At 52.3% G+C, this 24,922-nt stretch overlaps 1 protein-coding gene across 2 annotated transcripts; it reads left to right on the plus strand.

Annotated features, from left to right (window-relative positions):
• The first annotated feature begins 1,678 nt into the window (after positions 1-1,678).
• Znf541 (zinc finger protein 541) lies at positions 1,679-24,114 on the plus strand. 2 transcript variants are annotated; one of them, XM_090322106.1, is made up of 18 exons: positions 1,679-1,729; positions 2,189-2,345; positions 7,796-7,877; positions 8,324-8,728; positions 10,136-10,379; positions 10,551-12,249; positions 14,396-14,454; positions 14,701-14,860; positions 15,033-15,206; positions 15,772-16,096; positions 17,622-17,685; positions 18,192-18,334; positions 18,625-18,728; positions 20,230-20,305; positions 20,664-20,752; positions 22,795-22,935; positions 23,208-23,389; positions 23,475-24,114. In XM_090322106.1, the coding sequence occupies exons 4-18, from the start codon at positions 8,422-8,424 to the stop codon at positions 23,644-23,646; spliced, it is 3,939 nt and encodes a 1,312-aa protein (XP_090178232.1). In that variant the 5' UTR covers positions 1,679-1,729; positions 2,189-2,345; positions 7,796-7,877; positions 8,324-8,421; the 3' UTR covers positions 23,647-24,114. The 2 variants fall into 2 exon arrangements, with proteins under 2 accessions (XP_090178232.1, XP_090178231.1); XM_090322105.1 differs by lacking the exon at positions 1,679-1,729 and adding an exon at positions 1,781-1,864.
• Positions 24,115-24,922: the final 808 nt, after the last annotated feature.

Consider the following 24,922-nt stretch of genomic DNA (forward strand, 5'->3'; position numbering starts at 1 on the left):
CTGGCTAGCATAGGATTACCTAGGCTTAGTCTCAAATAGCCTGCAGAACAAGGTTCTGAGTCCAACTGGTACTGACGAAAGGAACAAAGAAAAGAAATTCCATAAAAGGCCAATGCTTGCCAAAGGTCAAATTTTTTGTTGTCATAAAAAAAAACCTGCTCAAGCTGGGCGGCCTCGGTGGATCACATCTGAAATCCTGGCTACTGAGCAGGCTGAGACCTGAGGGTAGAGGGTAGGGGAAGAAGCCCGCCAGCCTCTATCTCCAACTAAGCAGCAACATGCCAAAGCGGACGCATGGCTGGAATGGCAGAACACCTGCTCTGAACCAGACCCCTGAACGCTTAGTCGAGGCCATGCGTTCAACCCCCCCCCAAGCGCAGTGTTCAACCGCTCCTGTGACCCTCATAGCACCTGCAGACATGAGTACACTTGTTCTACCTTTTTTCCTCCAAGCCCATTTCCTCTTTGGTGAACTGAGAAAGGGTGGTTTGACATTTCCACCAGCCACTACGGCCTTCATGCGTGCTCCAGGCCCGGGCTGCACCCCCCGCCTTGCTGCAGTCCTCCAAGGCTCAAGGCCCAATCCGGGCCTGTTGCACGGGTCGGGTCCCCGGCCCGGACAGCACGGCATGGACCCAGCAGCCTGCGCCTCTGGGAGCAGCGGGCGAGCTCACCCAGCACCCACGGCCCCCCACCCCACCCCCGCCACGGCCCCTTCGCTCTGCTCCACTTTCCTCTCACATCCCTCCACCCTTAACCGCCTGCTCTCCAAAATGGCGACCAACCGCCTTCCTTGACCGCCCGACCGTGGGTCACATGGTCAGGCTGGACCACGCCCCCTCTCCGGCCACGCCCCTTCTCCTCTGGAGCCTGGCGCTTCGCCCACAGCTCCCCCGCCGCATGCGGCGCCGACCACGACGACGACGACCTGCGAGGCCGCGCTGCGGGGGCTCGTGCGCGCGCACGCAGATGCCCCGCCGCGTGCACGTGCACGCAAGGCCTTGAGCCAGGCAGGGCGCCCTGGGGTGGGGGGAGGGGGAGGGGCCCGGGTGGGGGAGGGGCGGCGCGCTCATCCGGGCTGCGCGTGCGCAGACCCGGGGCCGTGGGGTCCTGCTGGCGGCCGCTGTGAGGCCCGCGAGGCACGAGGCGCGAGGCCCCCCGGCGCGCGAGCCCCCGGGGGCGGGTAAAACCCGGTTGCTGCTGCCCTTGCCCCCCTTGCCCTTGTCTCCCTACACCCCCTCTTTCATCCCCCCACCCCTCTCCTCTAACTTCAGCCCTTCTCCCCTGCTGACACCCCCCCTGGCCTCGGTATTTCTTGTCTGAGTGGGGGGCGGCGCCTCCCTCTCGAAGGACGCCCTCCACCCTGCGTCACGCACGCACCTCTGCACCCCGACGAGGCCCCGCTGCACCCCCGCAGCCCTCACCCTTCTGGAGGAGGCTCCCTCGGGGGCTCCTGGCCTCGCTGCACCCGCTTTCCTTTCCTTCCCCGCCCCATCAGGCCCCAACTGCCCCCTGGCAGCCCCCCAGCTCGCGCCGCGGGCCCTACCCGACCGCCCTCCGCACGGGCCCGCTGCACCCCGGCCTTGCATTCGCCCTGCCCTTCTAGGCCCTTCTGCTCAGCACCCCACAACCTCGGACTGTGGAGGGGGTGGAGGGGGGAGACCCAGGTGGAGGGTCTTCCGCTAAGCTCTCCTGATCACCCTCCCCGTCCTTGGACTCGCTAGCAAAAGTACTGTGTTTTGTTCTGTTTTTCAGTCCATGGTGCTTCTTGAGCTGGGGATCCCTGCCCAGCAAAGATTCTTCCTTCTCATCGGGACTCCCCGTGTTGAAGTACTGTTTTTCTGCCTGTCACCAACCTACTCAGGTCCTTCCAGTAGCTCATCTAATATTTATTTCTCCAATCCTCTCCTCCTCCCAACTTCAGAACAAAAAAAAAAAATTTTTTTTTTTTGCAATTTTTTTTTTCTCCTTGCAAAACCCTCTTGGGTCCCTTGGAGGGGGTGGTAAGAGATAAAGAAATTAAAAATAATTTCTTTGTACTCACACAAGTTTTCTCCCGCAGTTCAGTATTGCTTCTCTTTTTAAAAAGATTTTTCTTCCCCAAACGTAAGCCCCACCCCCAATATTTCAAACCTCTTTATTTCTTTTGGTACCCAAGTTCTAACTACCCCTTCCTTCCCACTACCAGCTTTCCATTCAAAAGAAATTGGATGAGTATTCTGATATGACCACCCAGCTTTCCAGAAGGAAAATAGTCAAGGTCTGGTTGTCACCTGAACCCCAAATGGGTGGAGCCTAACTTGGGCTCACCTGTTCCCTGGAGAGTCACTTCCTTTGCTCTTGTGGTGAGTCTCCAAGATTTGCACTTGCCCAAAACACCTTTTCTGTCACATCCTTCCTTCCTCAAAATCTTCCCTATTTGATTTTCTCTATAGCAGTGGGGAGACCAAAGTAGGGGTTTTTTTTGGGGGGAGGGGGAAATCTGATAAGGAAAAGTTGCATTTATTGCACCTCGCCTCTTTAAAGGCATGCAAGCATTGATTAGATCGATATATTTCATCGTTTCTGTTTATTGCATAAGTTACTTTTTTCCTTTCCTTGGAGCTTAGGATAGTAATTAGATCCTTATAGGTAGGTCAAGGATGGTAGGAGTGAGGATTGCAGCTCATTGGATGGCATGCTACAAGCCAAGTGATGCTAGCCAGTGGGAATAGCCGAGTGGAAAGCCATGTCAGAATTGCCAGGACATGGGGCCAGGAATTTGACCTAATGGTAGAGTGCTTGCCTTGCATGCACAAAGACCCAGGTTCGATTCCTCCATGCCACATACATGGAAAAAGGCTGGAAGTGGTGCTGTGGCTCAAGTGGTAGAGTGCTGGCCTTGGGAAAGCCCAAAGACTGTGCTCGGGGCCCTGAGTTCAAGCCCCAGGACTGCCAAAAAAAAAAAAAAGAAGAAGAATTGCCAGGACTTTTAAATTGTGAGAAGTGGCCAGAAAATACACATTGGATGAAACCTGATTTTGAAATTCTTGCAATGAATTTAATAGGATAACATTTGGGGAGTTGAGGATTTTAGCTCAGTAATAAGAATGCTTGCCTAGGAGAGTACAAGGCCCTGAATTAGGGGTCTCCAACACTGAAAAGAAAAATAATAATTGAATAAGTCAATGTGTGGGCCATAAAAAACATGCATACCAGGCTGGGAGTATGGCCTAGTTGTAGAGTGCTTGCCTAGCATGCACAAAGCCCCCCACATACAAAGAAAAATCTAGAAGTGGTGCTGTGGCCCAAGTGGTAGGGCACTAGCCTTGAGAACACCCAAGGACAGTGTGCGGGCCCTGAGTTCAAGCCCCAGGACTGGTCAAAAAAAAAGTATACAGTTTGGAATTTTGGGGTGTATGTGTGTGTGTGTGTGTGTGTGTGTGTGTGTGTGTGTGTGTATGTCGGAGTGTGTGTACACAGTTCAAGGGTCATGTACATGCAGGGTACAGGGCCTTGTACATGCAGGTCCTTTATCATTCAGTTACATCCCAGTTGCATTGTTTCTTTCTGTTTGGGACATTATCCTGGGTGCATGGGCTTTTTGTGGGGTTTTTCATTTTATTTTTTTTTGTGGGTCATGTAGCTTGAACTGCACCTGGGCATTGTCCTTGAGCTCTTCAGCTCAAGGCTACCACTCTACCCTTGAGTCAAGCCCCACTTCCCATTTTCTAGAGGTTAAGTGGAGATAGGAGTTTCAGCTCCTTTTGTGCCTGGGCTGGCTTTGAACCTTGATTCTCAGATCACAGCCTCCTGAGTAGATAGGATGACAGCATGAGCCACCAGGCCTGACTTATTTTTTATTGCTTTACTTATTTATTGATCATGAGGCTTAAAGTCTGGACGTGGGTTCTGTCCCTGAGCTCTTTTTGCTCAAGGTTAGTGATTTTGTGGTGGTTCCTGCCTAGTTTGGCTTTGAACCATGATCCTCAGATCTCAACCTCCTGACTAGCTAGCACCAGCACCTGGCTTCTTAATTGATTTTAACTATGCATTTTTTGTGTGTGGGTCATGGGGCTTGAACTCTGGGCCTGGGCACTGCCTCTGAGCTCTTCAGCACAAAGCTACCACCCTACCCCTTGAACTATAGCCCTACGTCCCTTTTTTTTTAGTGATTAATCAGAGATAAGTGTCTCTCATTCTTTAGTGCTCAGGCTGGCTTTGAACCTTGATCCTCAGATCTCAGCCTCCTGAGTAGCTAGGATTACAGGATGAGCCACCTCACCCAGCTTAACTGTGCTCTACTAAGCTACATCTCCAGTTTAATAATTGAGCTGAAAAGCATGGCCTTGGGTAAAGCGCATGTCTAGCATACACGAAACTCTGGGTTCAATTTCTCAGTGCCATATACACAGAAAAAGCTGGAAGTGATGCTGTGGCTCAAGTGGTATAACACTAGCCTTGACAAAGCCCGAGGACAGTGCCTAGGCCCTAAGTTCAAGCCCCAGGACTGGCAAAAAAAAACAAAAAACAATTTGACTTACTTAAGTTCATGATACCGTTAATTCCCAGCACTGCAAAAATAAAATAGCAATAATAAAATTTAATGAGACGAATGTCATTGATTTACTACGTTTTTTTGGTGGCACTGGGGATTGTTTTTCAGATGAGGAAGTCCTTATGGGTTTTCCCAGGATAGCCTTAAACCTCAGTCCTTCCCTCAGCTTCTGGAGCAGATGGAATTCTGGGAATACCTCTGGATTCTCATATCTGCTTTTTCTGCTTTTCAATCCATCCTCTTGAGATTAACAAGTCTCAGAACCTCTAAGAGGCTTCACCTTGTATGAGCAAGACTGATAAAATCTGAATAGTATCACAAAAATGGTTTTACCCTTTCCAACTCCCTGAATTTTTTTTGCTCCATCTGGCTTGAACTCTAGGCCTAGGCATTGTCTATGAGCTCTTCAGCTCAAAGCTAGCACTCTACCACTTTGAGCCATAGCACCACTTCTGGTTTTCTGTTGATTACAGACTTTTTAATGCCCTGTCTGGCTTTGAACTACAATCCTTAGAGCTCAGCCTCCTGAGTAGCTAGGATTATAGGCATGGGCCACTGTGCCCAGCTCCTGAATACTCTTGAAAACCCCTTGGGGGGACCCCAGCATCCTATGGAAATTACTGTACTTGATTTTTCAAGCTTACTTGCATTTCTTGCTAGAATGAGCTTTTGGAGACTAAGAAACTGGGGTTTCATTTGTTAGCTAACTCAAGAAAAGGATTTTCCTTTGCAAGTATCTTGATTCCACTTGGTGAAAGCCTGAATTGGACTTTCTGAATGAGTCATCCACAGGAGACCGTTAACAATCCAGTTAAAATTATACACTGGTTCCATGGCTACAGTGGGAAGTCTCACTTGATTGTTCAACTTGGAACTGGAGATGCCAAGGGTTGGGCAGGTGTTCCAATCTCAAGTGTATAATAATAGCACAGTTCAGTGGTTAAGCATAAAGGCTTTCAACTCAGACCACTCACGGTTGGATCTGAACTCATTTGGGCCAAGTTACTTCTTCGGGTTTCATTTACCTCACCATGCAATAAAGCTAATAACATAGTGCATGCCCCCAAGATGTATGTGGGAACTAAAGTTGATATAAGCAGTTATAGTAGTACCTTGGCATACAATAAAGCCTCAATATTATGTTTTCTTTCATTTTGAGGTTTGATTTATTCAGACAGTGAAATAGTATATATCTTTTGTTATTTAGCCATAAAAATGAAATAACTGACACATGCCTATGGTGTGAATGAACCTTTAAAACATTATGCTCAAAGAAGGATGATTTCATTTGTGTGGTATGGGCAACGTCTTAACCTACTTGTTTTTTCATTCTGTGCTAGTTCTAGGTCTTTAACTTAGGATCTGGGTGCTATCCTTGAGGTTTTTTTTGTTTTTGTTTTGTTTTTCCTTTAACAATAGTCTCTTCAGCCATATCTCCCCTTCTGGATTTTTGATGATTAGAGATAATTCGACTTTCTTGTCGCAGCTGACCTCAAACCATAATCCTCAGATCTTAGCCTCCTGAGTAGCTGGGATTAGAGGCATGAGCTACCAGCTCCTAGCTAGGGCTATCCTTTTGGTTAGTTTGTATGCCTTTTCATTCATTTTGATCATTTTGAATACTTGAATGCTATAATCTTTTTTTTCCCTGGTTCTGTGATTTGAACTCTGGGCTTAGGCTCTGTCCCTAAGCTCCTTTACTTAAGGCTAGGGCTCTACCACTTTGGCCACAGCACCACTCCTGGCTTGTTCTGAGTAGTTTATTAGAGATGAGTCTCCCTGACTTTCCTCTCTGGGCTGCCTTTGCACAGCAATCCTCAGATCTCAGCCTCCTGAGTAGCTAGGGCAACTGTGGACGTTAGATTCTTCCTTGAGCCCCAGGGTTAGTTGTCACTTGTGTGCTGTAATTTTGTAGCTTTTTAAACTGGTTAGTTCGGGTAATACTGCATTCTTTGTTCTGTGTCGTCAGTGAAGTCATGCATTCAGTTTAGTGGTGAAGTAGTGACGTAACAGGAATTTCTGTAGATGCCTGAAGCAGAAAACACAACAAAACCAGAAGCCTTTTTTTAAATTTATATTTATTTTGCCAGTCCTGGGGCATGAACTCAGAGCCTGAAGTCTGTCCTTGGTCATTTTCCTCAAGGCTAGCCCTCTGCCACTTGAGCCAGAGCACCATTTCTGTTTTGTTTTGTTTTGTTTTCTATGTATGTGGTATCAAGGAATCGAACCTAGGTCTTCGTACATGCTAGTCAAGCACCCTACCATTAGGCCAAACTCCCGCCCCCCCTTGTTTTTTGCCAGTCCTGGGCTTGCGTTCAGGGTCTGAACACTGTCCTTGGACTTTCTCAAAGCTAGAGCTCTACCACTTGAGCCACAGCACCACTTCTGGCTTTTTTCTATGTATGTGGTACCGAGGAATCGAACCTGGGTTTTTGTGCATGCTAGGCAAGCACTCTACCACTAGGCCAAACTCCCGGCCCCAAGGTTTAAAATTTTTATTATATTAGATAGGTGATGTACAGTGAGGTTACAGTTGAACAAGTAAGGTAATGAGTACATTTCTTGTTGAACATTGTTACTTCCATCCCAGGTTTTCTCCCCCTTTCCTCCCTGCACTGTATGCTTCTGTGGGTTTTGACTGCTGCCTAACATACCTGCCATTACAGTAGTGTACAGAATGTACATCTCTTCTGTGTCTTCCCTGTTCATCCTGTCTCATATGCCTGGAGACGTTTGCCTTGTCATGGACACCATGTAGTTGCATCCAGACAACATGTTTCCTTCTCGTAATGCCTTTTTCATGCATGCCTTTGCAGTTTCCCATTTCTCTTGACAGTTTGATTGCTCCTTTTCTGCAGGCTAATGTCCCTGCTGTCTGAATGTATTACAATTTTTTGATTCCATTCACCTATGGAGGGGCTTCTGGGTGACTTCCAGAAGTTGTGAATAAAACTGTAATAAACGTCAGTGTGCAGGTTTCTGTGTGGCCATCCATTCCTAGCTCCACTGGGTAAATCTCTAGCTGTGCAGTTGCTGGCTCATGCAAAGTTATAGTTAGCTAAGAAACTGCAAAGCTCGTATCCCACAAGTCTTCCCAAGTAATATGCTTTGTTTCAAGCTGCACATTTATATTTTCAATAAATGCTTTCCCCTTTGCCCAGCTCTGACCTGAAAAGGTGCCAAGTTGGGCAAAATAAGGTCTTAGTCTGTCAGGAAGCCACAGTTCTTTGAAAACAATATTCTCTCTATTCCTTCTAGCACCAGGAGGCTGTGCCAGACACTCGGGCCAGGTTGTTGTCTTTGCTCTCCACTGCCACGCCAGGGGCAGGATGAGGCTAGGGTAAGTTAAAGCACTGCCCACTCTACCACCAGCTCTTGTCATCTTTTTTCCTGATAGGGGAGTTGTTTGGTAGCTGAAAACCTTGAGTTGTTTCCTAGAGTCATTGTTGCTATTTTTGCAGTACTAGGATTTGAACTCAGGACCTCCACCAACTTGCCAGGCAGGCACTCTACCACTTGAGCCATATCCCAAGCCCTTTTTGCTTTAGTTATTTTTCAGGTAGGGTGTGACATTTTTGTCCAGGCTAAAGAAAGGGATGCATTCAGTCCAGCATGTGCAAGAAGTCCTTTCATCTCTCTGCATGTACAGGTCCTGCAGCTCAATGGCTTCCTAGGTCCCGTGGCTGTTCAGTGGCCAAGCACAGACCTCGTTAGGTCTGCTTGAGTTTCAAGGCCACGCTCTGCCCATTTGGCTGCAGATTCTGATTCCCCCGTGTTGGTTTGCAGGAACTAGTCACCGCCAGGTGCTCTCTCCTTTCCGACTCCTTACACGGCCTAGCTCATCTGCAGAGTGGCTTTTGGCCAAGACCGGGCAGAGGAGAGCCATGGACCCGTACAGCCCTGAGGACGAGGGTGCCCTTCCATCAGAAATGCACCTCCCTTCCTTCTCAGACAGCCAGGGGCTCAACTGCAACGACACTGTCAGCCGGGACCTGGGGCCCAGCACTCGAGACCTGCTCTATGCTGGCCTCAGCGGTTTAGACCTGGACCCCAGTCTCCCAGCATCAGACATGCCCAGTGAGGTGCTGGAGGACAACTTGGATACTTTGTCCCTGTACTCAGGGAAGGACGGTGACTCTGTGAAGCTGTTGGAGGAATATGCAGACTCCGAATCTCAGACTTCCTTGCAAGGTAAGATTGCCTGCCTGGGTGGAAGGGCCTCGTGGAATGCCGGGAAGTTCTTGCAGCCGTCCAGGGGTGATTCTGCATGGGTTAATGTAGACAAGTCTCCTTTGCTAGCAACTCGGGGACCCGTGGCTTTTATGTCCCTGGGCCACCCAAATGACCTAAAGTCAACTTCCCTACAATCTCCTTTCCCCAAGCCCAACTGTGTTCCTTGGAACAAGAGAGACATGCTCTTCCTTTACTTGCTGAACTCCAGAGAGCTAAGGACACCTCCCCACTATCACCTGAGTGTCCAGTCTCCTCAGCTGGTCCTCAGGCAACGTGGTCTCTGGCCCCAAGGAATACAGAAAAGGTGGGAAATTCAGAACTCAAAAAAGGAGGAAAAGAAAACAGACCTACCATCCTACCAGTGAATCACAATCTCAGTCTCCTTGCACTCAAATTCCTTTTTCTTTCTTAACATCGGCACCAATTCTCTTTGGCACTGGGCAGCTTTCTTCAGTCCTATGACAAGAACATCCTTTCATACGCTCGGTTTTAGTTGAAAGGCTTTCACAAGAGGCCACTTGAACCCTAATACAAGATAGGCATGGTGGCACACACCTCTCATCCCAGTATTCAGGAAGGGAAAGCAGGAGGATCTTTAGTTCAAGCCCATGACTTGAGACCCAGACTTGAAAACAAAATGCAAACAAAAGGGTTGGAGATATAGTTCTGTGGTGAGCACTTCTTTGCCTGTATGCTTGAGGCCCCAGGTTCAGTCTGCAGTACTGGAAAAACAGTCTCTTCACACCCTCTTGACACTAGGTGGTCTGTGCAGGTTCAGGAGGGAAAGCAGTAGGAAGGTTAATGTCCTGGCAGATCATCTTTGTAGAAAGGTGAAGTAAAACAAAAAAATCCCAAAGCAGGGCCTGGGAGTTTGGCCTAGTTGTAGAGTGCTTGCCTAGCATGCACGAAAACCCAGGTTCGATTCCTCAGTACCACATACACAGAAAAGGCTGGATGTGGTGCTGTGGCTCAGACCCTGAGTTCAAGCCCCAGTACTGGCAAAAGAAAAACAAAAACCAGAGCAGACCCATCTGGATGAGTGCAGGGACTCACACTTTTGCCAAGGTCTGCATAGTTTTATCTACAGATTGCCCCTTTGTGGGTACAGGTGATAGTGTAGGCCCAAACTCTGCCTGTCTTGTCACTCAGCTGCCATTCTCGTCCCTCTGCATCAGGCATGGAACCAGGTACCACATTGCAGGCGGGGGCCTGATCAGGGCCCTAGTTCCTCCCTGGTGCTTCTAAGCGGCTGGAAATCCAGGGCTCAGCCCATCCTTGCAAGACCTTCATGGAGAGCTGCAGAGCATCTGCCGGGCACCCAGGCTTCCCCCACTGTGATAACCTGTGCTTTCTCCCTCTGTCTAGACCTGGGGCTAGGCGCCCTGAAGGTGCCTAAAGAGGCCGATGAAGGCGGCAGGGCCACCTCAGGGAGTGCGAGGAAAGGGAAGCGGCAGCACAGCTCCCCCCAGAACCCACTCTTGGACTGCAGCCTTTGCGGGAAGGTATTCAGCAGTGCCAGCTCCCTCAGCAAGCACTACCTAACACACAGCCAGGAGAGGAAGCACGTGTGCAAAGTCTGCAGCAAGGCCTTCAAGCGGCAAGACCACCTGTACGTAGGAAATGGAGTGACCACTCCTGTCATCCCCCCCACACCCTACTTTGGGGTTCAGTAGGTTTGGTTTAGTTCAGGTAAACGATTATCAAAGGGCAGGGCAGCTGAGGTAGGCAGGCCCCTGCCAGGTGGTCTTCTGACGGCCATGTCTCCCATGTCTGGCTGCAGGACTGGGCACATGCTCACGCACCAGAAGACCAAGCCGTTCGTGTGTATCGAGCAGGGCTGCAGCAAAAGCTACTGCGACTACCGCTCCCTGCGCCGCCACTACGAGGTGCAGCACGGCCTGTGCATCCTGCGGGAAGCCCCACCCGAGGAGGAAGCCTTCGGGGACCTCCCACACCCGGACCTGCCGCCCCCCAGTGCCCTGAGGCCCCCAGGACCCCCTGAAGCCAGGTCCCCCGGCTCGGTGCTGCCCAACCGCGACCTGCTGCGCTGCATCGTGAGCAGCATCGTGCACCAGAAGATCCCGTCCCCCGGCCCGGCCCTGGCGGGGTCTTCCTCCGACGGCGAGGCGCGAGGCGCGGCAGCCACCTCCACCTGCGCCCCCCCGGCTGCCACTCTGGCGGCCCCCGGAGACCCCGGAGCCGAGGGGCCCGAGGAGCCCCAGCCTCCGCGGACGGAGGCCCCCGCGGAGGACGCGCGCGCGCCCGCGCCGTCCAGGGCAGCGGAGAACGGCGCCCCCGACGCCCCCGAGCCGGAGCCGCCGCCGCAGCCCCCGACCTCTCGGGAGAGCTGGGCCGAGGGCGGCGCCCTGCCCGCCCGTCTGCCCCTCTTCCGAGGCGCCGCCGCGGGCGCCCCGACGCCGGGCCACAGCTTCCCTTGGCTGCGGAGCCTGCCGGGCTGCCCCAAGGGCAAGGGCGGCGGCGTGCTGGTGCTGCACAAGGCCCCGGAGCCCCGCGCCGAGCCGGGCCAGGCCGAGCCCCCTCCGGGCCCCGACGACCCGCCCGCCCCCAAGGCGCCCGGCGGCGGCGGCGAGGCGTGCGGGGAGGACGACGGCTGGCCTTCCCGGAGGAGCAAGCCCGAGGAGCCCCTGTCCTGGCCGAGCCCCGGGGAGCAGGACGGGCCCGGCGGCGCGGCCGAGGCGGCCCCGCTCTTCCGGCAGCTGCTGTTGAAGTCGCAGGAGGCCCTGGCGGGCCACGAGCAGGTGCAGATGCTGCAGGTGCTCTCCGCCTCCCAGCGCCTCTTCGCCCCGCGCCCCACCGACGCCCGCCAGGCCGCCCTCAAGTCGCTGCAGGGGGCCTGGCCGCAGCAGCCCCCGCCGGCCCCCGCCGCCGTGGACGCCCTCCAGGGGGGGCCCGGACACCCCGAGCCCGAGGGGTCTCCGGCCCGCAGGAGGAAGACGGTGCCCCCCGCGCCCAGGGAGACCTCGCCCGGCGGCACCCGACGGGAGGCCAAGGGCGGCCTCAAAGTGGCCTCTGCCCCGCCGTCGCTCCCAGCGCCCCTGGATACGTCCCGGAACCCCGACATCTCTTCTCTGGCCAAGCACTTGCGGTCTTCCAAAGGGACCCTGGACCTGGGGGACATCTTCCCCGCCGCGGGCGCTCGGCAGCCCCAGCTAGGGGGAGAGGAGCCGCCCGGAGCCCCGCTCCCCGGGAAGCAGGCCCAGGCCGAAAGCTGCCTGGCGGCTGGAGCCTCCAGACCCGAGAAGGGCCCGGCCTGCCCTCGAGGTGCCAGCTACCGGCTGTTCTCCGGGAATCCCCGGGCCCAGCGCTTCTCCGGCTTCCGGAAGGACAAGGTGAAGATGGATGTGTGCTGCGCTGCGTCTCCCAGCCAGGTGGCCATGGCCTCCTTCTCCTCCAGTGGGCCTTCCGCCGACCCTGGCCGGGACGTGAAGTCCAAGCTGACCATATTCAACAGAATCCAGGTACCCGATACCCGGGACCACACCCAGGGCCTCACACAAGACACCCTCTCTACCTCTTGAAACCCTTTTGAGCTATTTTGGGTCTCCCTTTATGCCCTGCTGGGTCTGCCATGCGGTCCTCCGTGAATCCTGAGAATGGCAGTGCCAGCCACTGCCCAAGCCACTGTGCCTCCCTTGTACTGGGATAACAGGTTGAGATGGAGTCTCACAGACTTGTATGGCCTCTATCTCCAACCCTCCAATCACTGCCTCCCAGGTAGCTAGGATTACAGGAGTACAGGCTAGAGCACTATTATGTCACGGTTATGTCACTAAGCTTTTTTTGTTGATTGTTTTCTTTTGCCACCTGTTGCCTTCTGGATTTGTCTCCTTAAGTTCTTCAGAGGATATGAAGGTAGAGGACCCACCCCCAACCTCCCTCCAGACTTCTGCATGCAATGTGTGTTCTCTGCTGGAAGGTGGCCTGTGGGAGCTCTTCCTGCGGACCTACTCTCGAGGGTCTAGCCGGCCCCCCTCTTAGTGTTACCAGCATCTTCTTCATCGTCCCTCAGCTTTGTTTTGCTTTGCTTAGCTTTGCTTTCTGTCTCAGATACTGAGCACCTGACCTTGGGCAAGTGCGTGGCTTGGTAGTTTAGGTGTATTCACAAGATTCACCGCTATGTGACAATATTTTCATTCCCCTTAGAAGAAACCCTTACATCCCTTAGTTGTCACCCCTAATCTTTCCAACTGCCTGTCATCTCTCCATCCTCTGAGACTGATCTCTGTGGAATTACCTCTTCAGGGCATCTCATAGAAGTGGATCTTACACTGGGGCCCATTGTGCCCGGCTCCTGCCACCAGCACTGTTTCCAAGGTCCGTATGCTTCGGTGTATGACAGGGCCTTGTTTCTTTTATGGCTGAGCAATATCCTAGTGGATGGGTACATGGACTTTATTGAGCTGGTCTATAGTGGACTGTTTCCTCTCTTGGCTCTTGTGAATATGCTGCCTCGAGCATGTTGCAATTTCTCCACATCCTTACCACCTCTTCCTTATTCTTATTGCTAACTAGAATCGATCTGGTGTGTGTCAAGTCACATCTGATTATGGCTTTTTGATACTGTCTCACTATGCAATCTACTCTGTCCTGGAACTCAATGTGTATGCCAAACTCATGGTTCTCCTTTCTCAGTTTCCCAAGGGCTGGGGTCGCAATTCTATGTCACCATGTCTGGCTGTTTTTGTCTTGTTTCCTGTAGTATATTGTGATTTTGTTTCACCTTTTTTGTGGCTAATGATGTTAAACACCCTTTCATTGGCTTAAGAGCCATTCCTGTAACTTCTCAAGAGAAATAGTCTATTCAGCTCCTTTTCCCATTTTCTTTCCTTCCTCCCTCCCTTCTTCACTCCTCCCTCCTCCCCCCTCCTTTTCTTTCTTTCTTTCTTTCTTTCTTTCTTTTTTTTTTTTTTGCAAGTCCTGGGACATGAACTCAAGGCTTAGGTGCTGTCCTTGAGCTTCTCTGTGGTCAAGGCAAGTGCTCTACCACTTGAGCCACACTACCCTCTCTTGTTTTTTTCTGTGTATGTGGTACTGAGGAATCAAACCTAGGGTTTCATGCATGCTATGCAAACACTCTATCACTGAGCCACCTTCCTAGCCTCTCTTTTCCCATTTTCAAAATTGAGTTGCTGTTTATTCTTAGTGAGTTGTAAGAGTTCTTTATATATTCCAGATGCAAGCCCCTTTATCAGACATATGATTTATAGATGTAAGTCACTTCCATTTTGTGCTAGCATTTGCAAGACAAAAGTTTTCCATTTTAGGGGCCAGGAGTTTGGCCTAGTGGTAGAGTGCTTCCTATCATGCATGAAGACCTGGGTTTGATTCCTTGGTACCACATACATAGAAAAAGCCAAAAGCGGTCCTGTGGCTCAAGTGGTAGAGCTCTAGCCTTGAGAAAGCCCAAGGACAGTGCTCAGGCTCTGAGCTCAAGCCCTGTCCTGGCAAAAAAAAAATTCCATTTTAATGTTCAATTTGTGTGCTGTTGCCTAATCCAAGGGCACAAATTCTTCCTCTGGCGTTGCTCTCTAAGGGTCTGCTAGCTTTGGATCTCCTATGCCTTCTCATTTCCATTGTGTAGACACAGAGGTGTTTCCTGTACAGGGTGGAAACATCTACAGACTCCCTCATCCAATGAAGGAGGAGAACATGCCCGGTGGATGGTAAGTTAGGAAGCCCTCCTGTCCTACCTGAACTCTGCCCCTAGCAGAGTGCTTGGTGGCCCTGGGGGAGTGAGCTCCAGGCCTTCCATCCAGAAGAGACTGTTTCTGGCCTAGAGAGTTTGGGTATGGCCTCCATGCCGGAGGGTTTATCAAGCATGGTCAGTGGATGTGAGTTAAAAGCAAAACACAGTGAACAGGAATGACCCTCGTTCTTCCATTCTCGCTTCCTGCCTTGTCTGCCCATAGTCACCAGCCCAATGGGGGTCCCACGGATTGGACAGAACCAAGGAGCACGTTCATCTGCAAGAACTGCAGCCAAATGTTCTACACCGAGAAGGGGCTGAGTAGCCACATGTGTTTCCACAGTGACCAGTGGCCATCACCCCGGGGGAAGCAGGAGCAGCAGGTGACAGGGCTGGAGGGAGGGTCAGGTGTCAGGATGGGCTGCTCTAGGGCAGACCCTCACCCTCTGCCGGCAGGAGTTCAGCAGCTCCTTCCCCTGGCCCCGCCTCCAGCTTCCTGTGTGGGAGTCTGCAGTGGCCATGACACTTAGAGAGCTTTTACTTCTTTATGTTTAGGTATTTGGCACAGAGTTTTGCAAACCATCAAGACAGGTGCTGAGGCCAGATGGGGACGGACAGAGTCCCCCAGGGGCCAGGAAGTCCTTGGACAGCATGGCCACGACCCCTCTTGTGATCCCTTTGTCAGTCCCTGTGACTCCAGCACCTCGCCGCCTGGGAGGCACAGCCAAGGTGGGCACTGATCTAGAAGCGCTGATTTGATCTCTTATTCAATACTCCCTGAGTTCTGTGCTGGCCCAGGGAGGACACAGACTTGAGCCAGACAATGATGGCCCAGAGTCATCAGGGGATGAGGGGTACTCAGCCTGTGAGCTCTCAAGCTGAGGCCCTAAGTCTCAGGAGTGCCTTGGTTTCCGCTGTGAGGCAGTTTGCCTCGTAAGCCTGCCCTGGAGGGTCACCCTGGAGAAGCTGTGCTACATTCCCGGATGGTGTTCAGTCCCCTTCGTCCCTGCTGGGTCCACCTTTGCGTCCTAGGAGCCCACGGCATTAGGTGGAGTGGGTTTTCATTTGTCACACTGCCACATGGTGTCTCTGGTCCCTTTGGGCCTCTGATGCTGTCCTGCACCTCTTACCAGGAGCCTAGGCGGGCAGAGCCTCGGCTGCCAGCACTGCATAGCCTCCCAGCCCTGGGTCAGGGGTGGCCACATTGAGTGCGTGCCCACTGCTCGCTAGGGCTTCCCAGAAGACTGTGTGGTGCGGTGGGTGGCCTCCAGTGATTCCGGGCTCTCTTCCCCAGGGACAAGAGAAAGATGGGGAAGAGAGAGACAGCAAGGACAGCCGGCAGCAGAGGAAGAGGAAGAAGCGCCCACAGCCCCAGACACTGCTCCTGCCTGCCCCGCCCTCTGCACTGGGGGAGCCAGTGCCAGGAGGAGGCTGCCACCAGAGCTGCCTGCCCTCCCCCGTGCTCCTGGTGGATCACCTCCTGAAGGGCTTGTTCCAGTGCTCCCCCTACACCCCACCTCCCATGCTCAGCCCCATCCGGGAAGGCTCTGGACTCTACTTCAACACACTCTGCCCCGTACCCCAGGCAGGGCCCTACCAACTCTTCAGCTCTGTGCTTGGTGAGTCATTCAGACCAGAGCTCAGCTCCTTGGCCATGCTAGGCCTCTCTGTGGTGTCTGGCCCAGTGTTCTCGCTTGTCTTGGGGTGCAGCTGCGCAGTAGTGTCCCAGGACTCCCCCCCCCCACTTCTATCTACCTTCCCTGCCATTTCCTTTATGGCATTATGAAAGTGTAACCATCTGCTCTCTTATTCTTTTTTTCTTTTCCTTCTTTTGGTCCTAGTGCTGAGGCTTGAACTCGGGGCCTAGGTGCTGTCCTTTTGCATTTTTTTTCTTTTTGCTCAAGGCTAGCACTTTACCACTTGAACTACAGCTCCACTTCTGACTGAACATAAGAGTGTCATGGGGCAGGTGCCAGTTGCTCATGCCTGTAATCCTAGCTACTCGGGGCTGAGATCTGGAGATCATAATTTGAAGCTATCTTGGGCAGGAAAGTCTGTGAGACTTTCTATCTCCAAATAATCACTCAAAAACCAGAAGTGCATCTGTGGCCCAAATTGGTAGAATACTAGCCTTGAGCAGGAGAGCTCAGGGGTAGACCCAGGCCCTCAGTGCAAGGCCCAGGACTGACAAATATATATAAGTTTCATAGCTGTTCCTGCCCAGGCTAGCTTTAATCCATGATCCTCATATTTTAGCCCCTTTAACTCAACTCAAGGCTACTGCTCTGCCCCTTGAGCCACAGTGCCACTTCCTATTTTCTGGTGGCTAATTGGAGATAAGAGTCTCATGGGACTTTCGTGCTTTGGCTGGCTTTGAACCTCTATCCTCAGATCTCAGCTTCCTGAGTAGTGAGGATGACAGGTGTGAGCCACCAGCACCTGGCCAGCATTTCTATTTTTAAAAGAATATCCGATAGGAACACCAGTGTTCTTTGGTGAGAAGCTGTCATGCTGCTTTCCTTGAGCATCTTGAAGCATGGGAACCAGGGGAGAAACTCATTTTGTCTCCTCTCCCTGGATGGAACCAAGTTCAGCCTTAGGAGCTGGCTAGGGAAGGAGCAGGCCCTTGCTCAGAAACCACGGATGTTTGTTCTTAGCAATATTCCACCCATTTTCTTTTTTCTTTTCTTTTTTTTTTTTTGCCAGTCCTGGGCCTTGAACTCATGGCCTGAGTACTGTCCTTGGGCTTTCTCAAGACTAGTGCTCCACCACTTGAAAGTCACAGCATCACTTTCAACTTTTCTGTATACGTGGTACTAAGGAATCGAACCTGGGTCTTCATGCATGGTAGGCAGGCACTCTTCCAGTAGGCCGATACGTGGCCCCTTCATCCATTTTCTTGAGTAAATATTTCTCTACATGCTGTATGCTCTGAGGATAGTTTCCAGAGACCTTCACTTATTAGTTTAGTATCGGTATATAACTTCCATTCGTTCATTGGTTTGCTGAGTTCCTTCCTCTGCTTTTTCAGAGGTGCTTTCCCTCCCAGGTGTCCTTTGGGCCTGTTTTTGACTGTGTCAACAAGGCAGCCTGCAGGTCCTGTTGGCTCAGTCCTCCTAAGGCTCTTTGCTGTGTGTTTTCTAGATCAAGTGGATGGCTCTTTTGGCATCTGTGTGGTGAAGGACGACACTAAGATCAGCATTGAACCGTGAGTTGGACCAGTGAGAACAGGGCGTCTTCGATGGGAGGGTCTTTCATCCGCTGTGGGGTCCAGCATCGCTTTTCCCCAGCATGCTGCTTCATAGGTCAGGTCAGACTGCAGAGCCTCCCTGCAAACAATAGGCTTCTCTAGATCAATATGGGAAGTTCTCCTGCTACTTTTCTCTCAGGCAGATAGACATGTGGCACGTGGACAGATCATCCACGAGGCTCTGAGCAGAACTGGTGATGGTGCAGCCCACAGTGTAGTCTGTGGCTGGACATGTGGCTAGACTGGTGTGACCAGCTATCAGCATGCACCTCCCTGTCCTAGCCCCTAAGAGAGGGAGAGGAGGAAGGAAATGACCCCAGAGAGCTTTGTGAAATGCCACCATGTTGTCTGTGAGATGGCTTCGGGGCCCACAGAGCGGGCTGTGGCTGATGCAGGCCTACCAGTCCCATCTTGGTTACCCCCCCCCCCCGTATATGTCTCTCTGTGCATGTGGCCTCTTCCAGACACATCAACATAGGGAGCCGCTTTCAGGCTGAGATCCCAGAGCTGCAGGAGAGATCTCTGGCTGGCGTGGACAAGCACGTGGCGGCTCTGGTTTGGAAGCCATGGGGAGATGTGATGACCAATCCCGAGACACAGGACAGAGGTGGCTGAGGCGCTGGGGTCTCACTGCAAGACCCACCCCTTCCCCACCAGCAGCAGGGAGTCCCTCCCTCCCAGGGTCACTTCTCCCCAGCTCTGTTCTGTCCTCTCCTCTAACCCCGTGGCTGGTTGGGTTACCTAGAGCCCAGGGCAGGTTCTGCTCATCCTCATTGTCCACAAAGAAGTGGGAGGAAGGGAAGGAAGGAAGAGGGGAGGGAAGAAGGGAGGGGATCCACCTGACTAGCTCTGACTCCTCATCTCCTTTCCCAACTCTTGCTGGAACTGGAACTGTAGTGACAGAGCTCTGTAACGTGGCATGCTCCAGCGTGATGCCAGGAGGTGGCACCAACCTAGAGCTGGCCCTGCACTGCCTGCACGAAGCCCAGGGCAGCGTTGAGGTGAGGCTGGACTGGGCCAGGTTGGAGTGAGATGGTCAGATTGCTCAGCTCTGGGTTCTATTTGTTCCATAATTCCTGGTCCTTGGAGGTGGCGGGAGAGGGAGCTCAGGTTCTGTGTGCATGCGTTCTTGTCTTCATTGTTTGCTCAGACAGAATCTCAGTGAGTAGGCTGGGCTGGCTTGGAACTCACTAGGTGGCGTAGGCTTGCCAGAAAGTCACAGGTGTCCCACCTCAGCCTCTGTGTCTGTCCATCTTCATCCTTTGATTAAAAGGCCACGCATATAGCTGGGCACGGTGGCTCACGCCTGTCATCCTAGCTACTCAGGAGGCTGAGATCTGAGGATTGCAGCTCAAAGCCAGCCCGGGCACTAACGTCCATGAGACTCTCCAGTAAACCACTTGAAACCGGAAGTGGGGATGTGGCTCAAGGGGTAGAGTGGTAGCCTCGAGCTGAAGAACTCAGAGATAACGCCCAAGCCCAGAGTTCAAGTCCCATGACTAACCAAATAAAAAGGCCAAGCATAATTCCCCTTGGTCTGTGATCGCAGCTGTATAGGAAGTGGTGCTAGGAGGACCTGCAGCTTAGGCCCAGGCTAAAAATGAAGGCAAAAATAGCTTGAGGCAATGATACTCATGAAAATGAAAATAAACTATAGACTGATGAATGGGATTGGGGGACAAACTGGAAAGAGTGAGGCAAGGAGAGACATTATCCAAAAAGAAATGGACTCTTTACCTGACGTGTGTAACTAACTTCTATACATCACCTTTAGAATAACAATAAAAATACGTTTAAAAAAACAGCTCAGGTAATGCAGCACCAGCCTAGTGAGGCCCTGGGTTCAAATTCCAACTGCCAAGAGTAAAGGCTACATACAAAAACTGCTCTACAGCCCCACTCTCAATTCTTGGTTTAGGAAATGAAGTGTAGCTGAAAGTAGCAGGAGGCATTGCTGTTAGGAAGGCAGGCGTTATTTAGGGCCGTGTCTGGCACGCGTTGTTTTTAGTGAGTACCTTGGTGCCCATCCTTCTGGGGGTGCCAAGGCCTAGGATGGCTCAGGGGCTCTGTGGTTCAGTGCCCTTTTGTCACCATTTTAGAATCCTTTATGCTTTTTGAATAAGGAGCCCCCATTTTTGCACTGCAGCCTAGAAACAACTCATTTGGGCCTGATGTGGATGGGGATAAAGCCGGGGCCTCACGGGCCTTGGGTCTAAAGAAAGTTAAAACAAGCAGTCAGTGCACTAAGCTTCCTGGCCACCAAGGCGTCCTGGGGACAGAATGCGTGCAGCTGAATGATACCAGGCCCTGCAGGAATGGGCGCAGGGGCCAAAACGGTGCCACACCCCGTGTCCTTGGTGGCCAAGTGCCTGCCTCGGGACCACCCACTTTGAGGGTTCTGATAGTGAGGGAGGCTGTGAGGATGACTGAGTTTCAGGTGCTCCTCCACTCCCTTCTCAGCCCCGCCCGGTGAGTGGCCGCCTGCTCCTGCTCTCATTCCAGGTTGCCCTAGAGACTCTCTTACTGCGAGGACCCCAGAAGTCACGTGCCCACCCGCTGGCCGACTATCGCTACACAGGTGAGTGTGGAGAGGATGGGCACTCTGGGGCGTGGCTGAGAGCCTTGCCAACAAGCCAGGCCCGGTGGCACACTCTGCCTTAGCCTTCTCCTGGTGCCCTGGCTGCTGCCTTCTTCTCACTGCTGCCTGCCGGCCTCTGCCTCAGGGTTCCCTCTGCAGGCAGGGGAGATGAGCTCAGGTGCAGCCCAGGCCCACCTCCCCTGGCAAGCCACTGAAGCCTTGGCTACCACTAACGAATGGCAAGGTTCCATGGGTCATGTGACACTGGCACACATTTGGTGCTGCGGAATGGCGGCTTTGATGTGGAGGGTGGTCTATCAGGGGAACTAAGTCCTCTTCTTGCCTGTGTCTCCTGCAGGCTCAGATATCTGGACCCCCATGGAGAAGAGGCTCTTTAAGAAGGCATTTTGCGCCCACAAGAAGGACTTTCACCTGATCCACAAGACGGTGAGGCTCACCCACCACTGACCAAAGATCGTGACTGTTTCTCTCAGGGCTTGGGCTGGGGCTATAACTCTGCTTCCTATTGCCCCATTTTGTTCAGAACCAGAAACTCGAACTCAAGCTGCTGCTGTCGACACTGTCTCCTCCTCCTCCTCCTCCTCCTCCTCCTCCTCCTCCTCCTCCTCCTCCTCCTCCTTCTCCTCCTCACCTGGGCGCTGTCCCTGAGCTTTTCAACTCAAGGCTATCACCACTTCCCGGTTTTTTTATGGATTCATTAGAGATAAGAGTCTCATGTTCTTTAGTGCCTGAGCTGGCTTTGAACCACGATCCTCAGATCTCAGCCTCCTGAGTACCTAAGATTACAGGTGTGAGCCACCATGCCTAGTTCATGCATCTTTTTTATGTATGGTCTTTATCTCCCTCTCCCCACCCTCTCTCTCTCCCTCTCTCTCTGCCAGTCCTAGGGAACTCAGGGGCCTGAGCATTGTCCTTGGGCTTTCTGAAGGCTAGAGCCCTACCACTTGAGCCACAGCACCATTCCGGCTTTTCTATGTATGTGGTACCCAGGAATTGAACCCCTTGGTCTTTGTGCATGCTAGGCAAGAACTCTACCACTAGGCCAAACTCCCAGCCCCATATGGTGTTTCTTAAGTCATAGATGCTCTTTCAACTTATAGCTTATGAATACACAAACCTGAGACAGTGATATGCAGAAAGAACTGTCTGGTTTGAACGCACTGCCCACTGAACTATCTGGAGGCGTTTATGGAGGAGGGGCAGTTTCTGGGGACAGAGGGCCTGGCGCATGTTCAGCAGGTGAACTCCCACCCAGCTGTGGCCTCAGCTCTTCCTTTCCTCCTTTTTTTTTTTTTTTTTTTTTTACCAGTCCTGGGCTTAAGCTCAGGGCCTGAGCACTGTCCTTGGACTTTCTCAAGGCTAGAGCTCTACCACTTGAGCCTCAGCACCACTTCCGGCTTTTTTCTATGTATGTGGTGCCGAGGTATCGAACCTGGGTCTTCATGCATGCTAGGCAAGCACTTTAACCCCTAGGCCAAACTCCCGGCCCCTTTCCTCCCTTTTTTTTGCCAGTACTGGGGCTTGAACTCGGGGCCTGGTGCTTGCTGGGCTTGTTTTCTCACAGCTGAGCCACACTTGTAGCCAGTCTTTCTGCTGAAGGCAGAATCTTACAGCCTTGCCCATGCAAGCTATCCTTGATCCACCATCCTTTGCATCTCCACTCTGCAGTAGCTCAGCCCTCCATTTCCTGATGGAAGTTGCTTAGTGTTTCTGAGACAAAGTCTTGTCCTGTATCCCAGGCTGCCTGAAACTCGGGATTATCCTTCCAATTCTACCTCCCAGTGCTGGAACTACAGGCCTATGCAACTACACCTAGCCCTGGAACTCAACCTTTTTTTTTTCCAATACTGGGACTTGAACTCAGGGGCCTGGGCACTGTCCTTGAGCTTCTTTTGCTCAAGGCTAGCACTCTACCACTTGAGTCACAAAGTCACTTATGGTTGTTTCTGTTTATATGGTACTGAGGGCTTTATGTATGCCAGGCAAGCACTCTACCACTGAGCCACATTCCCAGCCCCAGGACTCAACCTTTAAGGACAACCCTTCTTAGAGTGGAGAGAAAGGCAAAGGGCAGGGCCTGAGTACCCCTGGCTCCAAATGTATCCTCCAATGTATCCTCCTCTTGAGTGGATCAGTTGGCTTCCAGGGCTTCTGAAGCAGCTCTGTCTGTCAGTAAGGGCTGTGTGGTAGCAGAAGCACCTCTAGGTCTTCCCATGGGAAGAACTTCCTGGGCAGATCCAGATGGCTGCTCCAGTGAGCTGGCGACTATATGGCTTCACTTTGGACCTTGTCATCTCCTGGGTAGACCCTGTGCCCCCCTGCCTGTGCTGGTGGGCTTGAACCGCCCAAGCCAGGTACCACCAGGCACACAGTACAGAAGGCTTTCACCAGGTGATGGCTGGTTGGGGCTGGGGCATTTAGAGCCTATGAGATGCTACCCACAACCTGCTTCCATTTTCCTCCACTAGATCCAGACAAAGACTGTAGCACAGTGTGTTGAGTATTATTACATCTGGAAAAAAGTGATCAAGTTTGACTGTGGCCGAGCCCCCGGACTAGAAAAGAGGGTCAGGAGAGAATTGGATGAGGTAGAAAGGACAGAAGAAAAGGTAGTGGACCATGGGGGAGGGAGGCTGGAGTGCGTTTGTGGTCCCAAGGGGTATGCATACGTGCATGCACGCACACGCGCACATACACACACACACACACACACACACACACGCACACGCACGCACTTATACACAGAGCCACTGCAGTTGGGGGGGTGGGGGATCAGGGAGCAGTCCCAAGGGAATGTCTTCCTGTAAAGCTCCCATGTGTCTAACCCATCCTGCCTATCAAGAGTCAAGGTCAGCGCCTTGATGGTTTTGCCTCCCTGCAGGTCACTTGCAGTCCTCGGGAACGATCTAGCCATCGTCCAACTCCAGAACTGAAGATTAAGACCAAGACTTATAGGAGGGAGTCCATTCTCAGTCCCAGCCCGAGCACAGGCCCCAAGCGGACCCCTGAGCCACCAGGAAGTGTGGAGGGCCAGGATGTCTTTCCATGCAGAGAGTGTGAGAGGTAGCTGATCCTTCTGGCCGTGGCTGGGTCCCTCCCTTGGCATCCACCTCCTTCCTGCTCTGACTCGTGTCCTCTGGCTCTACAGGGTATTCGACAAGATCAAGAGTCGGAACGCCCACATGAAGCGGCACCGCCTTCAGGAACACGTGGAGCCCGTGGTCAGAGTCAAGTGGCCTGTCAAGCCCTTTCCACTGAAGGAGGATGAGGAGGAGGAGGAGGAGGAGCTGGCAGCTGACATTGGCCCTCTGCAGTGGTGACTTCCTGCTGGCAGCTACTCTGGGAGCCTCCAGCCCTGTCCTGCCCCCCATTTGCCACCCCCGTCTACCCTATCCCTCTTGGCCGGTTTCACTGGTGCATTTGTCTTTGCACAGGCAGAGATGTCAGCGGACAGCTCTAAAGTCCCTGTGCTGGGACCAGAGACTTAATGCTCTGCAGGTTAATAGTCACCCACTCCTTTCAACCCCAGATTGCCTGGAGCTGGGAGGCTTGGTTGGGGGGGCAAAGGCCCTTTGATCTTAGCTGCTGGTGTGGGTCTGTTCTGTTGGATGAGGCCAAGGTGTGGAGAATCAGTGGGTGAAAACTGAGATCACCAGCAAGTTGGCTACTCCCCACAGCAGGGGCTCTGCGTTCTGGGTCCATCCATTGTCTTACAGTGACTTGTACATTGTTAGGTGTGTTTTGTACGTGTCTACTTGTAAATCATATTAAATTGAGTTATTCAGCAACTGTCTTCTGACTCCCCAGCCTGTCAGCTCCACAGAGGCTTCTAAGAACACGGCCCCCACTGGAGCCCAGAGGGAGCCACTGTGCCTGCCCTGGAGGCCCAGAAAGAGCTGGGCATTGGCCTCCGGCAACCATTCAGTATACAGTTTGAAAAGCACCTGTTAGAGACTTTCTCTGCTCCCATTCTGGCAGCAGAGATGAGGGAAAGGCTTTTTCTTCACGTAGCTGCTGCTTATATCTGTGGGTGGGGCCTTAGAACTTGATTTTAGAAAAAAAACTATTTTTTTCATTTTTTGTGGGTCATGGGGCTTGAACTCGGCCTGGGCACTGTTCCTGAGCTCTTCAGCTCAAGGCTACTGTTCTACCCTTGAGCCAAGCCTCACTTCCGGTTTTCTAGAAGTTAACTGGAGATGAGTCTCAGGTCCTTTTTGCCCGGGCTGGCTTTGATTTTTAGGTTAAAAAAAAAAAGCCTTTCTTTTTTTGTTGTTATTGGTCATAGGACTTGAACTCTGGGCCTGGGTGTTGTCCCTGAGCTCTTCAGCTCCAGGCTATCGCTTTACCATTTGAACCAGAGTGCCACTTTTCTGGTGGTTAATTGGAGATAAGGGTCTCATGGACTTTAGTGCCTGGGCTGGCTTTGAACCTCGATTGTCAGATCTCAGCCTCTTGAGTAGCTAGGATTACAGGCATTAGCCACTGGCACCCAGTGTAAAGAAGCTTTTTTAGGGTTGGGATGTGGCTCTATGGCAGAGTATATAAGTGTAAGGCCCCAGACCCTCCAGAAAACAAAAGGAGCCTTTTAGAATAGTT

The sequence above is a fragment of the Megascapheus bottae genome, chromosome 31 (assembly GCF_031878675.1).
Source record: "Megascapheus bottae isolate mThoBot1 chromosome 31, mThoBot2.hap1, whole genome shotgun sequence".
NCBI lineage: Eukaryota > Metazoa > Chordata > Mammalia > Rodentia > Geomyidae > Megascapheus > Megascapheus bottae.

Bases quoted from the DNA above. Each gene is read 5' to 3' on its own strand.
- Znf541 (XM_090322106.1), top strand. From the start codon at position 8,422: ATGGACCCGTACAGCCCTGAGGACGAGGGTGCCCTTCCATCAGAAATG. The intron at 20,306-20,663 runs GTGAGTGTGGAG...TGTCTCCTGCAG, and splicing joins GGCCGACTATCGCTACACAG to GCTCAGATATCTGGACCCCC. The intron at 20,753-22,794 runs GTGAGGCTCACC...TTCCTCCACTAG, and splicing joins TTCACCTGATCCACAAGACG to ATCCAGACAAAGACTGTAGC.